Source organism: Poromitra crassiceps (genome assembly GCF_964638095.1).
Source record: "Poromitra crassiceps genome assembly, chromosome: 5".
NCBI lineage: Eukaryota > Metazoa > Chordata > Actinopteri > Beryciformes > Melamphaidae > Poromitra > Poromitra crassiceps.
Window position 1 is genome coordinate 22,193,542 of NC_139642.1, and position 13,320 is coordinate 22,206,861.

Here is a 13,320-nt window from a genome sequence, read left to right on the forward strand (position 1 = left end):
CGTACTATGTTTTAAGACATCCCTACTTTTGACTGTTTTATGTCTGTATGTTTTTAAATTAAATGTTTTGTTATGCTGCATACTGTATGAATTGGATACAGGGATAAATAAAGATTTTCTCTCTCTCTCTCTCTCTCTCTCTCTCTCTCTCTCTCTCTCTCTCTCTCTCTCTCTCTCTCTCTCTCTCTCTCTCACTCTCATCACAAAATGCCACGACAACATTTCTCAGGCGGGGCAAACTGGTGGTGAGTGAAAGTAAAATGTGTTGCAGTTTGACTCTATTTTAGACACAGCAGCAGGAGGAAACGGGCTGAGGACGAGGCAGGGTGAGTGTTTTTCTTATTATTCTTATTCAACTGTAAAGTCTCTCATTCAGTTGAACAGGGTCGACTGCAATCACATTCAAATGTAGGCGACTACATTTTGTTGTGCTACTAATTAGCCTACATAATGCAGGGGAGACATAGAGCGAGAGAAAGAGAGAGCGAGACAAAGAGAGAGACAGACAGAGACAGGGAGACAGAAAGAGAGAGAGAGAGAGACACACACACACACACACACAGAGAGAGAGGTAAGCAGTTTAAGGGCAGGCTCAGTGAATGGAAGTGAAAAAATATGACATTAGTTATTAAAAGGAGATGACATAGATTATAGCTAAACATGTGTGCTTTGTTTAAAGAGATAGGCTACAGTAGGGAATTTGTCAGTTTTTCCCACTTTCCTAGAGTCAGAAACATAAACTAGTAAATGTCTTCAGACAGACCTTCTTTATGTATTTAGTGTAGTCTGAAGTATGTCAAACAATATCAGCTTATCTTGGAAGTTGGCACAATTGTTTAGTGTCTATGGGATCAAATAACATTAATCATAATTCATAGGTGTCCAGGAATTGAGCGAGGGGGGCACCCTTTTTCCAAGCTGTCTGTGGGGAAGCCCACAGTCTCAGACTTTGAAAAGCCCTGCTCTAGTGGAGGGACCCTCCCTTCTAAACAACAAAAATACGAGTCCACTAGTTTGATGCAGGCAGCAGCTCAGGAGGACTTCAGGGTGGAGTGGGGCACTGTCTGATCGGCTTCACAGAGACAGTAGGCAGTACAGGCGTCGACTTGTGTTCAGCTCAATCCAGTTTGGCCGTGATTTCTTCTTTCCTAGAATTGTTGTAACCTTGCGTCACCAGGCTCTCTCAGAGGGGAGAGAGCCTGGTATATGCATTACTGAGGCCAGGCCCGTAGCCAGCCATAGAGAAATACTGACGTAGTTTTAGAAGATTTCTTTGGTCCATTTTAAAGCCAAATGCTTCAATCTGGTGCACTTTGAGAGCAAGATTAAGAGGCTAGATCTATAAAGAACTACACACATCATATTAGATTAATATGTGTGTGGCTCTGCTTGTCTGCTCTCTGTTGTTGATGTTGGTCTCCGCCTGTCACCTCTCTTCCAGCCTGGGCTGCTCCAGTGTGGCTCTGCTTGTCTGCTCTCTGTTGTTCATCTCCTGTCACCAAATTATATACTTTTAACAGAACATAAACATAAGAAAAATGTGTGTTATAATATATATACCTACCTATCTACCTATATACCTGCCTATCCATCCATCCATCCATCCATCTATATACACACACATACAATGATACTATATTAGGCTATAAATCATAGGTAGGGCGAGGGCATCACGCACGTCACAAAAGCACATAAACAGCTCGACTTAATATGAGATGAGAAAGGCCACATCTGGCCATGAAATAAAATATTAAATTATGATGCATAATATGCTCAACATTATTATAATATATCGCTGGTATGGCCAAATTTTCCATTGCTTCTTCACAAAGAAGCAATGCTTACCTCTATTCGGTCAAGGCAGCCATGCAGGTCTCCATGCACTGCATATTCCACAACAAAACAACATCGCCAGCTCAGATTGTTAATTTGTTTTGTTTTCTACAGATAGTCCCGTATTCTGTTTTAACACGCTTTCTCTAGCTTGGCCCAGTTGACGTTGTGGCGTTGTGGAGATTGTGGTGCTCGAAACTTCACTAGTGGACACTGACAGTTGTTTTGTTGATGTAAGTATTTGAACTGCACTTGACACTCCCATGTCCTCATGTGAAAGCAGGAAACAGGAGCTGTGGATGTCCAGCCTAGGTAAAGACAGACAGGAACCTGAAGATTAGGATGACCGGGGTCCAGCATGTCGTCAGTCTGGTGGTCATCTCTCTCATATGGAGCGCGGCCCTTACCAGTAGAGGTGAGTTTGATCTCTCTGATCTCATTCCAATAATCATGGCTATATTTAAACCTGGTACATTGTAAAATTGCCTAGGTGGACGGGCGGGCGGTGTCTGTCTGTCTGTCTGTTCGTCACGATTTGCGGTTTTGTGTCATGATGAAAGTGACATCGGGGCTTATGCTGTGTTCACATTCTCCTTGGAAGCTCCTACTTACGCGTTGTAGAGTCGTAATTACGACAGGACACCATTCAAGTGCTCTTGGTCGGAAAGAGCAACAAACATGGATGCCAGAAGTAAGGTTGTTTTCCCGTGGCAGGTGTTTTCTTACCAAAAGCGAACCATTATTATTATTGTTGTGCTCGTAGGAGCTGGTTTGGTTGTGAAATATGGTCGTCAATAATGATGCATTATTGATTGAGAAAATATTGTATCCTCTGTAAGATTAAGGGCACCAGTGTGGCCATAATGGGGGTTTAAGGTTAGGGTAAAATACCAGGGTAAACCAGTCAGAGAGCAGAGTGAGCTGCCTCATGGTCCGGCGTCCGCTACCCACTTAAAACCGCCCCACAACCCAACTTTGGGTCCCGACCCACCAGTTGAGAGACCCTGCGTTAGAGCAGGCAGAGATGTTTATTTATATGAAAATGTCATGGATTATTACTTTAACTGTAGTGCAGCCATTGTAAAGTAAAAGGTTATCTTATATCCTGAAAGTGATGTAGTTGTCCTATTGTGGCAGACATTAACTGACTCTTCTCCTGTTTCAGGTGGAACAACTGCCATTATTGAAGCATCAGTGCTTGGTGCAACGTTAACGGTGTTCCTCATCATTGTAGTTGGCCTTATATTCCCTATAACTGTCAAGAAAAACAAGCTCAGGTAAAATGACAAGCTGCCTTTTTTTACTCAACTAAAATTGTATCATTCATGTTGTGTCTGTTGATTACATTGGTGGGAATGTCTTTTGGACTGAAAACATCTCTCTGGTCAGATGGAACAACAGGGAACAAGGAAGAGTCAGATGCCCAAACAGACACCTATGAAAAAGACTAAAAGCCCATAAAAATATTAAAATAATTATAATTTAACAGAATGTTCACACTATACCTGTAACTACTGTATATAAACATCCTAAATGACAACTATAATGACTGTATTTCCTCTAATAGTGGCCGGTATAGTCAATTAAAAGCCTATAATGAGTCTGACCGGGGGCGTGGCCGACACACAAACAGCCTTTCCACTCATGGAAAACACATGGGATGTCTAATATCCTTGTTTAGGCCTGGATTTGGAAACTAGACTATAATACATATTATTTACGGATGGGTTTTTATATAAAACAAAGAAAATATTTAGAAATTAGCCTGGATTATTTAAGCAATATCACACGAGAGGGAGTGCATTGTTGGCTAATATTGGCACTGCTGTGATTCGGTCGCAGGCACGAGGCCGCAGGCCGAGTGCCGTAGATAATCACAGCAGTGCCAATATTAGCCAACAATGCACGACCTCGAGTGTGATATTGCTTTTATACAACAGTTCTATTAAACAAAGCTGATTAAAAAAAAATGACAAAAAGCTGAGAAAATAGATGATTTCTGTATTTATTCCTCCGCCAACAAAAATAGTCCCCCCAGCTTTCCCTTTGCAGAAAATGTAGCCTAATCAGCCCGCCTGGTCAGGAGGAGGCGTAGCGCCTGCCTGTAACAGAGATCTCCGTGTCTTATCAGCGGAGACCGTTTTGAGTCCTTACCCTGATCGTCGTAACACAGCCAGTTCTCCGTCTTTTGAAGCATGCTGTTAGATTACAACAAACTAGTTGTGTGGCTTAGCCTTCCAAAATGTTGCCGTTAGTTTTTTAGAATGCAATACATAGAATTGGGAACGTTACAATCAATTTCATTCAGACTGTCTTTCTGGCTCAATCGCCGCCATTTTTCCCCCGGAGCGAGGGAGGGAGAGAGGAGGGAGGGTGTTTTACAGTAGTGGCTGAGAGAGCGTAGTGGCACAGTGCTCCAAGCAGGTCGCGAGGCACATTTTTTGCAACATCATCCAATCAGGGGGCATTCCCTGGCAATTCACATGGACGCGCATTGCTACGACCAGCATAGTTAAGACCAGACATAAGCCGTGTTGGTGCAACAGGCGTAAGTCCATGGTCTTATAAGACCGACGTAGGAGTTACGACCAGGCCCCTGGAGGTTTCCGCATTAGAATGTTGCTCCCCCTCGTCCTCTTCTGACGAGCATTCATAGTTTAAGTCAAAAGTTATGTTAGGAAAAAAATCCATCTTTGCGCTCTCGGTTACGCTTTGAATGACGTTCAATGTAACGTGGCTGGTGTTTGTTTTGTTGATTAGAGCAGCTGTGAAGCGGAGTGATATAGCCTACCCTACACACAGTGAAGCGCCAGTGCATTATCGTGAAATATAGGCACTCGTAAGATCCCTCTTGTCCAATCAAATTGCTCGGCCGGAACTACCTGTTGTATAAAATGGTTATAAGCCTCCTTTTTACAAGTTTAAAAAGCTGCAATTTATTTGACAGCAACCATTTTTTGGCAGACACTTTTTGATCAACATCAAACAGGGACACTAGAGTGGCCCACAGAGCTGCATATAACATGTAATGCATTTTATACAAGCAGGATGTAACAGGTGAATTCATATTGTCACCAAACACACATTGGATCATAAATTAAACCTACAGATTTGATTTTGTGATTAATCAATGGTTATGGTTAACACATATGCTCAGGTGCCTAATGGTTATTCACAGTATGTAGCCAAGCTGTGTGTAATGTCTCTGGCTCACTGTATATATGCCTAAAAGTCCCTCTTTGATGTTACCAGTATATATTACAAATCTGTGCACAACTGCACATGGTTTACTAATCGATGGGAATGGTTTAGAAGTAAATTGTAATAAAACCGTGCCCACTGACTGAGCTACCATATTGTTTTTGTACCAGGTGACCCCTGGGGTTTTCCACAGTTCTCCTTTATAGATTAATAATGCTGCTGTTTGTTGGATATTCACTCATTCAGCACAGAAATGTGTCAATTGCTTTCGTTGTTCTTGTCAATGAACGAGTTTCATAGAGAAATCATGAAATAACTGTTCCGATGGTGCAGTGTGCCGCCTCGTAACGTTAATAGCTCTGGTTAGCTTGAGCTGCTTTAGCTTATAAATCTATAAACTAGTTTCCTTGGGTCAAAGTTATTTTTCCTGTCTAACAGGGAAATCCCGGAATGGAGTATTTTTGTTGAGTGAACTGAACCGCATTGAACTGGTAACATGGAAATCCCGAAGTGGAGTATTTTTGTTCCTTCATAAACTGAACTGAACTGAGGGAACTGGACTGAACTATAAAGAACATTCTCTACTCTACTATCCCTCATTGTGTAATTTAATTTTCTAAATGATATCGCCATCATTAGCTGCATTCACATCGAACTCGAACTATACAGAATGCGCTGCTGGCTATGATTCAGACTATTTCTCTTCATCCTCTTCATTCTTTTCCTATTGCTCATCTTTCAGGGACATCGGTGGGGCCACCAAGGACCAATTACAAACTGCAAGAAAGAGAAACAAGAGAGGAGAAGAAGAGCTGCACTCTTGTCTTTTTATTTTGACCTTAGATTATGATGGGGAACATGAGCGTCACCAGCAACTCACTGGAGGAGGGTCTGCAACCCCCCCTTCCACATCCTCACTCTTCTTCCAGGGCCAAAGTGATACCTGTCCTTCTGAACTGCCTGCTGGTTCTGCTTCTCTTTCCACACCTCCCCCCAACATTACTTCCTCGTCCCTTCCACAAGACGCCTTCCAGCAATATTCTTCTCCTAAACCCCGGTCAGGGGAAATGTATGTTGATAGTTATGACCAGCAGAGACAGGTCACAGCTGGCCACTCCTCAACCACAGACACCCTGCAAGCCCTTTCTCACCTCCAGAGCTCCCCCACCAACACTGAAGAAAGCCCTGCAGAACATGCATGCAAGCAACTTGTGTTACGAGCCACCTCAGTGCAAAACCACAATTCCCCAGAGGAGATGGTACCAGAGGCCACAGCCGGCCATCCCTCAACCCCTGACATCCTGCCAGGCCATTCTCACTCCCACCCATCATATTCCTCCTTGCGTCATTCTCACAACTTGCCCTCACTGAGCCAAGATCCTGTCATGAAGAACAAGAAATATACACAAGCAATGCAGTCTCATAGCTTCCCTGATATCCTGTTACAAGACAGCTTTGAGAGGTTTACACCTGATATTGTTTTTGATGAAAATGAGGAAACCTTCATCTTCCAATGCACCTCCCCAGGCCTGTACCAGTGCAGTGAGACAGGTCTAGTGTTTAACATGAAGGGAGAAGGAGATGTGGACTACAGGATTGTCCCTTGGAATCGGAGGCTACTCGCCCACCATAGTAAGAAGCCTGCAGGGCCGCTGTTTGATATAAAATGCCACCAGCAGTCTGTCTGTCAACTTCATCTCCCACACTGTGAGATCCGCTCTACTGGTGGATTTGAATTCTTGTCAGTTGTCCATGTGACAGACGAGGGAACTGAGTTCATCCCTCCCCACAAGATAACAGAAACTCATGTTATTATAAACATCACTGGATTTTCTGGTTATGGCCTTGTCAAGGATGAAGACTCGCCCCCTGACCCGATCAGGGCGTTGGTGTTGCTGTTCTACAACCCTCCAGTTGATCCTGAGTACAGGTCTGTGCTCAATGTGTTGTTGCTTCCTAGAAACATTGTGATCAGTAATGTGCTGTACAAAAGGAAGGAAATACATGGAAATGAGAGGTACATAGAAAGAAGCTCACGCTGTAAGCTACATCCAGAGCAGGACTACACACTGTCCATGACTCCTGAAGATGACTCCGTGCTAATACAACCAAACAAGGCAGAATTTGATGTTAAATCCTACGTCTATGGTAACTACTTCACCACATTCCAGGTGATTTTTGAAAAAATCACCAAACCTTTTCGGCTGCATCTGAAACACAGTATCGATTCCCAGTGTGTATGGCAAGTTTATCTTGAGGAAGAAGAGCTGCTGGCCTCTCTGCACAATTTACATTCCTTACATTACGATGGGGAACATAAGCGTTGCCAGCAACTCACTGGAGGCGGGTCTGCAGCCCCCCCTTCCACATCCTCACTCTTCCTCCAGGGCCAAAGTGATACGTGTCCTTCTGAACTGCCTGCTGGTTCTGCTTCTCTTTCCACACCTCCCCCCAACATTACTTCCTCTTCCCTTCCACAAGACACCTTCCAGCAATGTTCTTCTCCTAAACCCCGGTCAGGGGAAATGTATGTTGATAGTTATCACCAGCAGAGACAGGCCACAGCTGACCACTCCTCAACCACAGACACCCTGCAAGCCCTTTCTTACCTCCACCTCGAGAGCTCCCCCATCAGCACTGAAGAAATGCCTGCAGAAGATGCATGCAAGGAACATATGTCAGAAATAGAGTCAGCAGGCAGCCATGATGCTCCAGAGGAAATGTCCCCACAGGCCACAGCTGATATTCCTTTACAAGACAGCTATAAGAGGTTTACACCTGTTATATGTGTTGATGAAAACGGGGACAACTTCCTTTTCCGGTGCACCTCCCCAGGCCTGTACCAGTGCAGCATGACAGGTCTAGAGTTTAAGATGGAGGGAAAAGGAGATGTGGTGTACAGGATTGTCCCATGGAAACAGAGGCTAGCAGGGCATAACAAGAAGCCTGCAGGGCCGCTGTTTGACATAGAATGCAAGCAGCAATCTGTCTGTCAACTTCGTCTCCCACACTGTGAGATAGACTCTACAGGTGGATGGGAATTCTTGTCAGCTATCCATGTGACAGATGAGGAAACTGAGTTCATCAGCAATGATTCTTACAACTACTTCCCCACATTTCAAGTGAATGTAGAACAAACCATGCAAGATGCTAAACTACGAAGGAGATTTGAAGTGCTTGGAGAGCTGCACTCGGAAGAAGAGCTGCCCTCTCTGCACTCTTCTTTGCCCTTACATTACGATGGTGAACCAGAGCGTCACCAGCAACTCACTGGAGAAGGAGGGCCCAACGCCCCCCCTTCCACACGCTCACTCTTCTCCCAGGGCCAAAGTGATACCTGTCCTTCTGAACTGTCTATATGTTCTGGTCATCTTTCCTCACCTCCCCCCAATATTACGTCCTCTTCCCTTCCACAAGAGGCCTCCCAGCAATGTTCTTCTCCTAAACCCCAGTCAGGCAAAACAAGTTGTGGTGGTTATGACCAGCAGAGACGGGTCACAGCTGGCCAACACCACCCAAACACAGACCCCCTGCCAGGCCTTTCTCACCTCCACCTCCAGAGCTCCCCCATCAGCACTGGAGAAAGCCCAGCAGAAGATGACCCAGGTGTTGCTGGTCCTCCATGTCCACCAATCAGCCCAGATGATCTGCAGGCCAGCTCCCGCATCAGCACTGAAGGAGACACAGTGGAAGGTGCATGCAGCTATGAGCATTTGGACGCAGTAAGTGAGTCAGGAGACAGACACGATACCCCAGAGGAAATGTTGCCACAGGACTCAGCCGGCAACCCCTCAACCACAGACACCCAACCAGCCCTTTCTCACCACCACCTCCAGGACTCCCCCACCAACACTGAAGAAAGCCCAGTAGAAGATGCATGCAAGGAACATATGTCAGAAATTGAGCCAGCAGGCCACGATGCTCCAGAGGAAATGTTACCACAGGAGTTTACACCTAATATTGTTGTTGATGAAAATGAGCAAACCTTTACATTCCACGGCACCTCCCCAGGCCTGTACGAGTGCAGCGTGACAGGTCTAGTGTTTAAGATGGAGGGAGAAGGAGATGTGGTGTACAGGATTGTCCCATGGAAACAGAGGCTAGCAGGGCATAACAAGAAGCCTGCAGGGCCGCTGTTTGACATAAAATGCAACAAGCAATCTGTCTGTCAACTTCATCTCCCACACTGCGAGATCCACTCTACAGGTGGATGTGAATTCTTGTCAGTTGCCCATGTGACAGATGAGATAACTGAGTTCATCCCTCCCCATAAGATAACAGAAACTCATGTTATTATAAACATCACTGGATTTTGTAAAAATGGCATTGCCAAGGAAGAAGACTCCCCCCTTGCCCCGATCCGGGCGTTGGTGTTGCTGTTCTATATACCCCCAGTTGATCTCAGATCTGTCCTCAATGTGCTGTTGCTTCCTATAAACATTGTGCTCACTGATGTGCTGCACAAAAGGAATAACATTGATCAAGATGAGATGTATATAGAGGTATACCCACAGTGTAAACTACACCCAGAGCATAAGTACACATTTTCCGCTTCTCCTGAATATGACTCAATAATGCTAATACAACCAGACATGGCAGAATTCCACAGTGACTCCTACCACAACTACTTCCCCACATTCGTGGTGGCTTTTAAAAGAATCGTTGGAGATATCATACTCGTTCTGAAAAACAGTAACAATCAGTCTGTGGAATGGCAATTTCAAGTTTGTCTTTCGTCAGATGCCGTAAGAAGGGCCCAGCATCAGAATGTTTCAAATCATCTCCATTCAAATGACACCCTGTTACGCATACGGAAAGAATTCATCGTCAGAGTATCAGCACCTGTGCTCAACGGTCTGCTGGACAAGCTTTATGACAAAAGCGTGATAAATCAGGCTGAGTTGGAGTCAGCAAGTGAGAAGCAACAGAGAAGTGACAAGGCAAGTTTTGTCATCGACACAGTAAAGAATAAAGGGCCAGCTGCGAGTACAGAGATGATCACATATCTCTATGAGGAAGACCCTTTCCTTTGGGGTACTCTTGAATTGATTGGAAAGAACAAACAACAAAGACAGGGTACAAAGTTGGACCAAACTGCCCTTGAGCAAGACATTGGACACTGGATCTGGCACTGCTCGACCTTGTGATCTGTGTATCTGTAAATGTGTGTGTGTTTGTGTCCACACACACCCACACACACACACACACACACACACACACATGAGGTGTAGAGAATAAAGCTGGTCTCTCAAGGCAATCGACAAAATTCATGCGGGGTCCGGGGAACCCCCCCCCCCCTCTGCCCAGACGGGACTTTCGCCGCGGGATACGGGAAGACAGCAGCCATTTGACCCTAGGCTGCACGTCAGATAAACGAGATGAGCGGGGCAGTGAGTACTCGGACTGTTGCAATTTCTGATCTGAATCGCAAAAATGGATTACTTCTGGGAGATATTACTGTCGCTGAGCCGAAGTGTTTAAAATTAAGGACCAAGGACTAGACTTGTGTGAGGAATGCTGTTGATCGCTGCACCCACCGAGAAAAACCCAAACAACTGATTTAATCTGGACTCCCCCCACCTGTTATCAGCCGTCAAGGACACTAGCAGCAAAACTCTCCAGAAGCTTTGACTGCAACTTGTGCTCGCAACATCCACCCTCCCCCCCCCCCCCCCCCGGCCTGACATCTGATGCCTGACCTTTGGACTGGAAAAACCGCCATCTCTACAGCAACCGCTATGTTTCAGCTAGGGGGGGCTCAGACTTCACACACACACACACACACACACACATGGACTCTAAGGACTCATAGGCCAACACACATGGTCACGCACGCACTCCCCCAAACCCCCCCTCCTCTTCCCCCACCCAAACCCCCCGCCTTGTTAGCCCTGTTTCTTGCATCATCGTCCCCCCCCCCCCCACACCCCCTTTTTCCTCCGATACATCCATCTGCCGCTGATTGACAGCGAGCCACTTGCGTTTGTTGACGAGCTAGTTTGCAACGGTGGCACTGCGCACGCGGCGAGCCGGCTGAGGGCAGCAGATGGTCTTTTGGAATCTGTACATATTGCAACAAATGTATATGTATTGTATAATATTGAAGTGTGCCTTTATTACTTTTTCAAACTAGTAATATTGTATTACAATTCTGAAGTGTGCCTTTATTACTACTCTCAAACTAGTAATGATGTTGTAATAACCACTACTACCAAAGTGCCCTTCTGGGACATGTATTAAACTGATTGATTGATTGATTGATTGATTGAAATAGTCCATTGCCCTTTGGCTTGATTATGGGGGTTGTAATTGACTTTAATTTGTTTGATACAGCTTTTAAAGCACTGGGATCTAATTGGTATGTGTGACTATTGTCACAAAAAACATCACTAGGATCTTTATAACTAGCTGGATGCATCTGAAATATACTGTATCAACACATGAAGATTTACAATTACATCTTATTAAAGGTGCGTTCACACCGACCTATTAAAGTTTTTCGCTGGCATCGAGTTTACATACAAAGTCAATGCAAATGAGTGATTGAGCGTATATTCGCCCGAGAGAAAAATCGCTGGGCGTCTGAGAGACAGAGACAGAGCGATAGGGCGAATTGAGCAACAGATAGAAAAATAAATATCTCGGTGTGAATACAGCTTAAGTGCTTCTATATCCTTTCTTTTTTCCCTTTTTTGTACTATATGCTGTATTTTATAATCCTGACAATGACATCCCAATCTCCCCTTTCAGATTTTTATTTTGTTTCAGTTGCAATTGATTTAAAATATTAATTGTTAATTGTTAGTCTATAAACTTCATTGACAATGTAATACATCCCATAAGTACTGTAGTTGGTGGATCAACATAATACTCATGCTATTCCAAATGTCCTATTTTTATTCCCTCTGAAGTTTTGGTCTCTTGTTACTTCTACATACTTTGAGCTAGAGACTTCCCTCCAACTTTAAGTTGTAAAAACAATGTAAAATTATTTCAAAAGATGTGTGAAAGTATTCCAATTTGTAATACTGGACTAATGTTTTTTTTAATGAAATAGTTGCATAGTATACCTTTAAAAAAACGAATATGCTCTTTATACTTTTTAAAATATTTTTTTATCTGAATTTGTGCTATAGAAATTAATGACTGACGGAATGAGCGAGTGAATAGTGAATGGTGGTCAACGTTACACATGTTGAACAAGCTGAAGAAAACACATTTTCATGCACATTTACATGCTTTTTGCTTTTCCAGCTATATTGTATATTATTACAACCGTTTTTCACCAGAGTAGCTGACTGCTGTTACAAAGTTCGACTTAATGTTTGACATTATCTGAATGAGATTGCCCAAGTGTTTACTCATTGGATTTAGATTTTTTTCACCATTGCCACTTTACAGACCTACCATTGTATTTTGTATTCTATATATAAATCCCTCTTTGCAAATGAATATGATCTAGTGTATTCTATTCTTATGACCCAAAATGGAGTTATGTTTGTTAAAATGTCATTTTTTTTAAATTGCTCTGTTCTTCAACTTAATTCAAATTGAAATTTAGGATAGAGAGGACAATATGCACTGGAGTGAAACATATGAGCCACATCATGCTCTGCTCTGTCACGCCTGGTATAGATTACTACATTTACTTATGACATGTACATTATTATACCCTGTAATTATGTGTTACACAATATTTGAATATTTGGGTTATGAATTATTTGACCTCCATTTATTTTTAACACCCTTATCTCTATCTCCTATTCAGTGGTTCCCAACCTTTTTTTGTCTTATACCCCTTGCTGTTTTGCCATTCCAATTAGTACCCCCTCACTTATTCATGTTCTTTGCGCCACAAAGAAAACATTGCGGCTGCAGTGGATCCGCAGACGTAGAAGTAAATCCATAGAAAGTATATTCAATAATGAGAGACTAGTAGAAAGTATAACAAGCTTTAATGATACAACATATTAATTTTGGCGTATGACTCCATGATATGATGACGCTCTCCTGAAATGATGAGAGGGCGTCGTCAGTGAAGAATAGGATAGGAAATCCCCCATAGGGAATTCTTCGATCAGGAGTCATGACCGATGGTGGTGGTCAGGGGAGGAGGTGGGGCGAAAACAACTGCTTCAGCGATGATGATCAGCAACTGAGAATGACACATACACAGCACATAGCAAACAGAGTAAACATGGACCCTGATATACTACGCTGATTAGGTGATTGGGATCAGCTGGAGAGGAATACCTTGGGCTGATTGGTTATTGCCACATGTGTGGT

The 13,320-nt window shown here is 43.7% G+C and overlaps 1 protein-coding gene across 1 annotated transcript; it reads left to right on the forward strand.

The window, feature by feature from the left end:
• Positions 1–213: 213 nt before the first annotated feature.
• LOC310776385 (uncharacterized protein) lies at positions 214–8,760 on the forward strand (the record flags this gene model as incomplete). Its single annotated transcript, XM_083636579.1, has 5 exons — positions 214–326; positions 2,117–2,248; positions 2,999–3,110; positions 5,777–7,205; positions 8,452–8,760. The coding sequence occupies exons 2-5, from the start codon at positions 2,176–2,178 to the stop codon at positions 8,758–8,760; spliced, it is 1,923 nt and encodes a 640-aa protein (XP_083492705.1). The 5' UTR covers positions 214–326; positions 2,117–2,175.
• Positions 8,761–13,320: the final 4,560 nt, after the last annotated feature.